This window comes from Phaseolus vulgaris, chromosome 8, assembly GCF_000499845.2.
Source record: "Phaseolus vulgaris cultivar G19833 chromosome 8, P. vulgaris v2.0, whole genome shotgun sequence".
In the NCBI taxonomy this organism is placed as follows: domain Eukaryota; kingdom Viridiplantae; phylum Streptophyta; class Magnoliopsida; order Fabales; family Fabaceae; genus Phaseolus; species Phaseolus vulgaris.
In genome coordinates, this window is record NC_023752.2 from 292,301 (window position 1) to 302,869 (window position 10,569).

The 10,569-nt window shown below is 29.5% G+C and overlaps 1 protein-coding gene across 3 annotated transcripts; it reads left to right on the plus strand.

Annotated features, from left to right (window-relative positions):
• The first annotated feature begins 462 nt into the window (after positions 1–462).
• On the plus strand, positions 463–4,026 carry LOC137826272 (vesicle transport protein GOT1). 3 transcript variants are annotated; one of them, XM_068632178.1, is made up of 7 exons: positions 463–1,532; positions 1,689–1,749; positions 1,845–1,936; positions 2,040–2,120; positions 2,993–3,090; positions 3,177–3,250; positions 3,697–4,026. In XM_068632178.1, exons 2-7 carry the CDS (start codon positions 1,722–1,724, stop codon positions 3,702–3,704), a joined length of 381 nt encoding a protein of 126 aa, XP_068488279.1. In that variant the 5' UTR covers positions 463–1,532; positions 1,689–1,721; the 3' UTR covers positions 3,705–4,026. The 3 variants fall into 3 exon arrangements, with proteins under 3 accessions (XP_068488279.1, XP_068488281.1, XP_068488280.1); XM_068632179.1 differs by having other exon boundaries at positions 1,517–1,578; XM_068632180.1 differs by lacking the exon at positions 2,993–3,090.
• Positions 4,027–10,569: the final 6,543 nt, after the last annotated feature.

Consider the following 10,569-nt stretch of genomic DNA (forward strand, 5'->3'; position numbering starts at 1 on the left):
GCCGTAATTTTTTTCCATTAATACTAGTTTTTTAAGGAATCCAAGCAAGGTAATGGATTAGAATCAAAAGCAGTTCAAATTATTAGAACTATTTTAAACCCTTTTATAGAATAATTCGATTTTAATAATAATTAATAAATATTTTTGGAGACTATATATTTATTGTTGTAGTCTCAAAATTCTTTCCAATAGTTGCATGTCATTGATTGATTTGCATTGTCCATTTTTTGACTGGCAATTTTTTTCAACTTCTTCTAACATCATTCATATACATAATCATTCCAGTTTTTTTTTTAAATTATAAATATCTCATTTGATAGATTTCTTAGCCATTATGAATATAATCAAAATAACGTACAAAATTTGAAGAGCCTTTACTAAACTTGGGAGCTTACCGCATATGAACACTTCTTCTATCAAATTATCATATTTATAGAAACATCGTTAAAGTCAAATTTCCTTATTAGGCTTAAGAGCTGATGGGTTGTGTTTGGTTTTATTAACAATTGAGCTGAACCTGTTTGCATAAAGATCTTCTTCCTCTAGAAAAACTACCAAGATTTTTGTGATTTCTCATTCTTCTTCCAAGAACCAAGCACTTTGAGAAGAATTTGCATTTTCTCAGCAAAAAAAAGTTGCTCAATTGCAGCTTCACTAACTCAATCATCATGGCTTAGGTTGTTTCCTCATCCTTAGATATGGTTTCGAACGAGTTTTGTAATTTCTATTCTATGGTACTTCCATACCTCTTCCTTACATTTTTTTTTTTAATTTCAATACTACACTTTTGAGTATAGGTCAGGGTTTTTGTCTGAGTAAAAAGTGCGATGACTTCTTCTTTATTTTCAAGTGATTTTGGTTGTTTGTGGTGACTGGTGTTAGTTGTTGGTTGCTGATGATGAATGTTTGTGTATGAAGTAAGTTTTGGGAAGTTTTTACTGTTATTTTTTTTTTTCGTGTATACCAAATTGTTCAACCTCCTTATTATAATATGTATTTTAGAATTATACAATTTGAAATACATTTTAAAATTACAATTTGGATTTATGTTTTTTTAAAAGGCTTTTGGATTGAACAAAACAAATAAAAAAACATATAAGGTGAAAAAATGGGTGCAACAATGAGTACAAAACAGATTATTTTTTTTCAAAGAATGCAACTACTCAAGCCTCTTCAACCCTAGCCGTAACAACCGTTCAAATGTTCTCTCAAAGGAATGCGATCGGAGAATTTGAGAATGTGATTGGAGAACCAGTATGGGGTGGTGCGGTTAGAAATCAATGTCGGGTGCAAGGAAAAAATATGAAAGGTAGGGGGTGGAGGGAGAAATTGCCAAATAATTATTAGTGCTATTTTTGTCCGAAGACTTATGGGCTTATTAGAGTTTCTTCGGGCCTTAAAACACAGCCCAGAATTTTGAAGCCCATGTAATAAATAACAAGTAGAAGCCCATTGCCTCTCTCAATCTTGATTTTCAGAAGGCATCAGCGAGTACTTTCGTTCTTCTTCTGCATCAGCTCATAGTGTTGGAGGTGAATTTTCAGTGTTATTTCTTCTCTCTCTCAAAACGTGCTTACTGTAGTAGACTACCCTTGAAGTTCTCACTTACATTTTTTATCTTAAAAATTCTCCCTTGAAATCAGGTATCTTAATTCATGATCTGATTACTTTCCATTTTTTGTGTGAAGGTTTCTTCATTGGTGTTGTTTTTCTAATCGATTATGGCCTATGAGTTAACTGAGACAAAGAGTAAGAAGCATTGCAATGCACCTTCTGTTTATAATTCATTGCAATTCAAGTGTTGTGTGCGTGTTTTGACATTGGAATTTTTCATGATCTCGCAGAGGCTGGTATAGGCCTAATTGGGTTCGGTTTATTCTTCACATTTCTTGCCATAGTTCTCTTCTTTGACCGTGGTTTGCTTGCTCTGGGAAATGTGAGTCTTACTATTACAATCTAAATTTTCGTAACCATTTCCTTTGGAATGGAGGTTGGTATAGCCCTAATTTTGGTTTTTGCATCTTTTATTGTGGAATCAGATATTTTCCTTGGCAGGGGTTGCAATTTTGCTTGGTTGGCGTTCTACGTGGGCACTTTTCACTGATAGAGCGAATTATAAGGCACTCTTCTTTCATTAAGTTGACATTTGTACATAGCTGCTTCTTGACTTTTGAACTGTTTGCATTAGATCAGAAAACATATTTATTTATCATTCCTAAACTTAAAATTTAATCGGGTGTCTGCTAAACGAGATAGATTGTTTTGCCTATCATATAAGTGAGTAAGTTTAACGTCTGGTATCAAATAGTAACGAATAGGTGCATATATGCATAGGACAATGTCTTCTCTTCATTTGTCTTTCACCAATACGTTTATCTGTTTGATAGTTGATACCCTAGTAAAATTTCTATACAAAATCTGCATAATATTCTCCCCCAACAACTATTAGTTCCAAACAATATTTGTACTGCACAATGGAAAATATCTGCTGTCAAATTCAAAATCATGTTCAGAACTTTCCTTCTTGCACTACAAGAAAATGCATGTGCTAGTTGTGATACATGGAATAACTAATTTATTTTTGGCACCTGAATCCTTAAAAAATCCACTTTTTCTGATGCCTTAATGATTTAGAGCTTCACAGTTGCTTTGCTACATATTCTTTTGCCTATAGTTTGGAACAAATAAATGGAATTTTTCTGAGTTAGTTCCTCCTTGTTCACTTGCCTGCCTGTAAGAGACTGTTTCCCAGTTTGGGTCAGTATCTGTTCTACTTCAAGTACTAACACCGATGAATTAAAGAATTGTTTGATTTGGATTTCCTGCATTTCTTTCTGTGACAAAACATTATGTATCTTCCATCCTTTGTTTTTGTACTACTGCATCATGTATTAACCTTAGTTCTTTAGTGTTTTTCTCCACTTGATATGAAATCTCCAAATTCTCTATAAATGAATAAGGAAACTAGTTTGCTTTGCCTTTTTTTTTTCAGGGCACTGCATCATTTCTTTTGGGTCTCTTTTTCATTTTTGTGAGGTGGCCAATAATTGGTATAATACTTGAAATATACGGTTTTGTTGTTCTCTTCAGGTTTGTTGATGACATTGGCATCCTTCTTGAATTTTACATGACTACAAAACTTATTGTACACTTAATATTGATGCTTTTGGTTGCAGTGGTTTTTGGTCTTCTATCAAAATGTTCCTCTACCATATCCCTGTTGTTGGATGGGTTATACAGTTTATATGTCGTAAGTTTCCCTGTGAAAATTCATTATCAAGATTCCATGTTTGTATTAATATATTTGTCTGAAAAATATGTTAATTTTATTAAATATAGATATTATAATTTTATGAGGACTTCTAACTACTAATTCAAACGAAGATAGGATGGTACTCAGAGAAAATAATAGATATTATCTTTTGTCTCTCTAACATGAATAGGTACATTTTTTATCCTGCATTTTAAAACTAACCTCTGTTTCTGAAAATGTATCACATTAAATCCCATTATAAAGTCCATAAGTAAGGGTTAACGGTGATGCCCCCAGTGTGGTCAGGGAGAAACAGAGTTCAAAAATCAATGTTTACAAATTATTTAACTTGTTTTACCTCATGTATATGACATGAATAGCTTTGCTACAAACGTTTATGATGATTTGGATAGTGCTTAACATCTGTTTCTACTGTGTTGCAGCTCCTTGATTGTCACATATAGGGATTTCATTTATTATCTTAGTGAGAAGTTCCCAGCATTTATGTAAAAAAGTTGTACTTGGTTGCCATATTTTGTTGCTGCTCATGATGATCTTAGATTTTGTTTTAACTTTTAATGTAAACAAGAATACAAGCTGGTTATCCTGTCAGTTCTACCAGCATGAAGGCTTGTTACTGATGTCGAACCAAACATATGAAGATGGTTTATGTTAGGCCAACGTGCAGGATTAACCATTGTTGGCTAAAGGATGTTAAAATTTCTTTTGTATATTTATTATGGTTTATGAAAGATTCATGAGTTATTTGTGTTGGTTTGGTGGAATTTAAACTTCACCCAGTCAAAAGAATGAAAGTAGAGGGGAATGAATTGGGTTTTTATATCTCTAGCTTCCATAAATGTAGCTTTTCTATTTAAAGTATCCATACATAAAAATATTTTACAATGTGGATAACCATTTTCTACAAAGATTAAAAAATCCCAGTGTACCAGACAACGCTATTTAACATGATAATACTGAAATAAATTTAACCTTTCACATGACGTGAAATCAGATTTATGTTTCTAAATTTTAGCAAAATATGATGACAGTATCTTTTAACCTAATAAGCGTTTATGTTAACGGGGAAATTATTTTGAAATAGTAAAATGTAGAAGTGCTAAATGCACACAACTACAGAAATTGCACCCCTGATGCCTTCAAAATTTGAGTTCTGAATAGCACATTTTGGAAGTTATTTTTGAATTATATAATTCGAAATGAACATCTTAAACAAGAGGGTATATTTGGAACTTTCAAATTTATAAAAGGTGCAGGTTGAAATTAAGGGGTGCAGGATGCAATTCCTAGATTGGAATTGTATCTGTTGGCCCAAAATGAAGGAGGCTTTGGGCTTAGTTTAACGAGGCTCTCCTGAATAAGGTGAGATCGAGGCTTTGAACCCAAAAGATTAATGTATGGGCCATGTAGTTAGAACTAAATACCAGTGTGGTAGAATTTGCTTTTTACACCCCATGATTTCCTTTTGCACCTCAACGAGGGCCCGCAAAAGATAAAAATACCATTATGAAAATGCTCTATTAGATCATCTTCCTCTCCACTTTCTTTGGTTTTACAATATTCTCCCTTCACTATTGTGCTTGATGTAGTATGTTTTTTTTATTATAAAAGAATTAGTATAACTTAATTCTAATTCTTATATTTTTTTAAACTATAAATTTAGTTCTTGAATTTTTAAAAATAGATGAATTCGGCCATGGTGTCACGTGGCATCCTCATGACTATGAATGTGATGTCTCACTTTTTAGTCATTTCAATAAAATATATATTTAATTTGACGGTTTAAGTGAGAGGCTATTTCTTCCCTCAAAATTGTCCACCAATTACAAACATTTGGGCATGCTAATTTCACCATGTTTCTAATGATTATAAGACACTAAGTTTTTTCAAATCCAAGAATCATTGTTTTTTGGAAATCATAAATCCTAAAGTTGTGATATTTAGAAACGGCTAAAATTGTTTTAGTTCATAATGTTTTATGAGAAAAAATAGTATTCTCATCAAATTTTTAAATATTAGCCATATTAAATGATTTAATAAGAATAACATGATATTTTATCACAACAACTTTTTTAACTTGAAAAAAAAAATCTAATTTCCTACCTTCTTCACGAATTAAATTTTAATCATAAACCAAATAAATCTTTCTCAATTTTAAATTTTTAGAAGACCATTTTCAATGAAATAACATTATAATAACTTCGATTAGAAATGTGTTGTTCGAAGTTATATGATTGTGTCTAACACTTTCTAGGAAAATAATGTCAACCAATCAATCAGTAGGTTAAAATTATAATAATTATTAACATTATACGAAAATTAATAAATAACAATTAATTTAAAAACAAAAAAATAATTAATTATTATATAGATTAAGTTAAATACTATTCTATTATTAATTAAAAATTAATTTAAAATTTAAAGTAATTAGTAATTAATTTTAAATACAAATTTTAAATACTATTATATATATATTAATAATAAAAATTATTTAAGTATCAATAAATTTTTAATTTATAAAATAATATTTAACTTAATTAATATAATAATTAATTATTTTTTATTTTTAAATTATTATTATCAATAATTTTCTTATATTGCTAGTGCATTCTATTTCAACCTTAATTACAAGCTTATTTTGGTCTTTATTTTCTCCAACATGGAGAAGTAACTCCCATACTTTGTTTATGTTTTTTATTTTTTTTTTCTCCATTGCTTTTGTGATTAAGACTTGAACTGACTACACTATGTTATTGGGAAATTATTTGTTCCGATTTTGATGGAACCCTTCTTCAAGTTTATTGCACAATACAGTTACACTAAGCTTCCATTTTCAATAACCTCCACTAATCTCATTTCGTGTACCTCTTTTAGGAGACAACACATAATTGTTGTCACAATTAATTTGGTTTTAGGTCAACATTGGCCTTTCCTGTTTCACATGCATTTCATTTTTACTTAAAGAACCGAAAAAAGAAGAAGGAAAAGACAGAAATTTGTAAGCTTGCACTTGCAATTCCACCACCTTCTTATATCACTATATTTTCTATAATATTTTTCTTATTTTTTTTATAAGGAGAATCTACTTTTCTCATTAATGCTTTGCTGCCTTCCAAGAGAAAGCTAGAGGGCACCATAGAAGGAGCCAAACAATTACATCAAAAGTTATGTACTTGTTTAGGGTTCTTAATATCAATTAGATATCATATATATATTTTGAATGTTGATTAGAAGTTATAGCTAGTATTTTAAAGTGCATAACTGGATACAAACTCCTGTTTTGAATTGTGATTTATATGAAATCTATTAAAAAACATTATGATGGAACACTTAAATTTTGAGATGTAGAATGCGGATTTTGATGAGTCGTGAGTTTTAAATTTGTTGGTAGACTTTTACATATGATTTTGTGATACGTTTTCGTTGTTCTTTTTTATGTAAGAAGTTTTAGGGTGTCGTGTTTGTATTAGTTTGGTCTCTCTTAAATTCTGATTTTGATGTGTTTGTACCTGTAACGAATTTAGGACGTCTTATTTATTTAAGAGTTGAGATATATATGAAATATCTCTATTATTTATTCAATTTTTGTTAATAAAAAAAATGATACAAATTCTATCTTATAAAATAATTTTATAAAGTTAAATTAAACTTAAAATCTATTTCTTAATTATAAGATTGTTATTTCTTGTTGAAGAGTGGTTGTGCAAATCATGTGTATTTAAACTTTTATGTCCTTTTTTTGTGAGATTGAAACCATTTGAGAAGGTGTTGTGAATGAGAAGAATGAGAAGGTGAAGTAGCTATAATTTGTGATTTAAAAAGTACTTAAACTCTGCAGTGTCGCTTAAACTAGTGTCAAGTGGGCCAATTAAATAGAATGGGTTTATGTTCTTGTTGCGACCAAGGAACCAAAAAGCTAAATAAAGCAAATTAATGGCAAACGTGGAAGCTCACTTTCAACACTCTCTCTCTTTTCAAATAAATGCTTTCAAATACATCATTCTTACTCTTTCCTTTCATTTTTCTTTTGGTCCACATTACGTTAAAACCTTCCAAACCCTCTATCTTCTACACTTATATCCACATTTAACTACACAATATTGTTTTTATGCATGCAAAATATAAACATTTTATATTGTCAACTAAATCAAAACATTAAATAATTGTTATAAATCTCAATAAACTCATCATATACATATATCATTATGTGATTATTTGATAATATAGATTTTTTTTTTGTTGTCAATGGTTTGATAATTAAAAAACCTTGTATTCAAATTTATGTTTGCTTGAATGATAATTTCAATACTATTCAGACTAGTATTCATTGGATTTAAACCCATTATCATTCCTAAAGATTGGGATGACATGCATGGTCCTTATACAATTGTCCTTAAAAAATAGTTATAATACAATTTGATAATGATATAGTTATTTATTATCGAGTGATTGAGTTTGTATTAAAATTTTCATGACACATCGAACAAACAAAATAGTTAGTGACTAAGAAAAATCACTTGGAGTTTCGGCCTAACCAAAGAAAGTATAGTGAAACGATTAATACTAAAGAACTCAATTACACCCTTAAAGCTTGATTAGGAAGACATGAGCCTACATGGGCCTGTCTTAACGTCTCCTGTAGGTAGTGATCTATAACCAAAACTATTAATAGATGAATATCCCTAGTTTGTAAGGTAATGAGTTTCTGATCCTCACATATAACTTAATCGTTTTACTAAAGAAAGTATTCTCACGCTTCCGATCAAGGATGAGAGATTGAAGACAAAAACTGACTGATCGAGAAACAAAAAGTATGAAATTAAGACGTGAACTCGTGGAAAGCTTTTAGGATAACATGACTTTAGGAATTTATGATACTTTCAATTTTATGATTGTATTTCAAGCTGGGCATAATATTCTTATGCATCCCTTTCACATATTAGGTCAATTATATAACTTGTAAGGACAAGTTCCATTAATTTGTTGATATACAATTGCACTATTTTAAGTTCTTAAAATCTCTCTCTAAGGGAAGGGTAGAAAAAAAAGAGTGTTGACTATATGAAGGTTTTAATTGTTGGCATCAAAATACTCTAGGTCTCTTTCACACATATAAATCAGTATGTGTATTACACATGGTACATTGTTCATTGGTACCTTGATATAATAGAGTTAAAATGTAAAACATTGTTACCAAGTGATGATACAAAAAAATGTTAAAGTATTGAAAACCTATTTCACGTTGTGGCCTGAAAAAGATATAAAGAGCCCTACAAGAAGCTTTTAAAGAGCCCTATAAGGTCCTACCTATGGAAGCATGCACACATAGCATATGCATAAAGTTGTACATACCTATTCATCATACACCATCCCCCATCAAAGTTCCATGAACTATTAAATATATTTAGGATTAGAAAATTGTAAATAATAGTTTGAATCTTATTTAATAGGAGAGATGCATTGTTTTGGTTGTTTGGGTGCTATTACCCCCACCAAATCACATAAGTATATATTCTCTCCAATAATGTTATGTTTACGTATAACCAAACAAAAAGGAACACCTAAAATAAGAAAGCTTAGTCACTACCTTCTACACTCAAATGGGTGTGCCAGATTCTATATTCTCTTTTTAAATATTCCAATGCTTACAACTCTTTACTTATGTCAGATAACTATGTAAATAAACGGAAAGCTATGGTTTCATATAGTTTTTAATCAAAAAAATTCTAGATTTTTTTGAAATCTTTTCTTTAAAGGTTTAAGTTTGATTTACGTTTAAATTTTCCACAGCTAATTTTTCTTTTTTATTAGTGTCTTGTCCTTTAGTTTGTCTGTATTCACTTTAGTAGGATGTTGAAGGTAGCTTTTGTTAGGTTATTGTCAGGATATGTCAGAAGTTGTTTTGTTTTTTAGCTGCTTGAAAGGTGTTATGCAATTAGGTTGCTCATACCTTTTTGTATAAATGTTGAATCACCCATGAAGTAGCTTTTGTGTATATATTTTTTATTGTTTATAAAAAAAATGGTTTCATATATTGGACTACAAAGCATGTTGGTTTTGACTATTTTTTTATAAGGATTGAAACATTCTTTAAGTGTTTGGATAAAGGTTGTAACATTATTGAAATATCTCATTTTATTTTATTTATTTATTAATGATAAAAAATAGAGAGTACCCTCCTAACAAAATTTTGTTTTGTTTTTCATAATGGTTTCTTTAATAGTATAATATTTTTTTAATGCTATCAATAAACAAATTCAAAGCAAAATTTATGAGATATTTATCACTTGATTTGTGGCCTAATTACTTTTTTTTTTATATTAGCTAGCTAATGAAGAGATACATTATGTCAGGATTGCTATGTATAAAATCATAACTTCTGTCTAAACCAGTTTTCAATAATAATCGTAAATCTTAATACTGGAACAGTTTATTATTTTGTTTAGATTAATTTGGTCATTTATTTTGAAAAGTTATACTTTATCTTTTATATTTATTTGTTATATTCTATCAATGTTGATATTTTGAAATAGTGATTATTTTTTATTCTGGGGTATAGTTTAAACCTTTTTTTACTGGTTTACGACACGCATGCAGTTTATCTTAACAGATTTACGTGCATGAAAATCATAGAACTCAACTAATACTTGAAAAAAAAATCTTAAACAAAGTAAAAGTAGTGACAACAAGAAAACTGAAAAATCTAACATTAAATTATTTTACAGGTACTCGTTTTTTTAACTGCAAATTTAATTGAATACATTTCACGATTTTTTTAAAACTAAAAACAAAGAAAGAATCAGAAAACCTTTGCATGCTTAAAACCAACCACATTCACACGATTTTTTTTTTTATTTGTACGTGATGAATATAATATAAGTGTATATGCATAAAAGAAAGAACACTACTCTGTCATCGTAGCTAGAAATAAATTAGACCTAATCTTTTATTACTAAAGTTATGAGCAACAACCCAGCACATGTGCATATCAAAACTAATTTAAACAAAACTTGGTCTGCCACACTCATCCACACTTACACAAAAGTTATTAATAAAATTTACATATAGTGTTTAAAATTTTGTCATGTTAGGATCAATAATGGAAAAACATTTTTCATACTTAAGTTTTGTTACTCATGCTTTAATTTCTTGAGCTGATGAGCTGCATTTATTATCCATATTCAGATTTATCCATATCTTCTCAACAGTTCATCTCACAAATCCATAACAAAACAGTTATTATATCATATAAGATATGTATAACAAAACAGTTATTATATCATATAAGATATGTA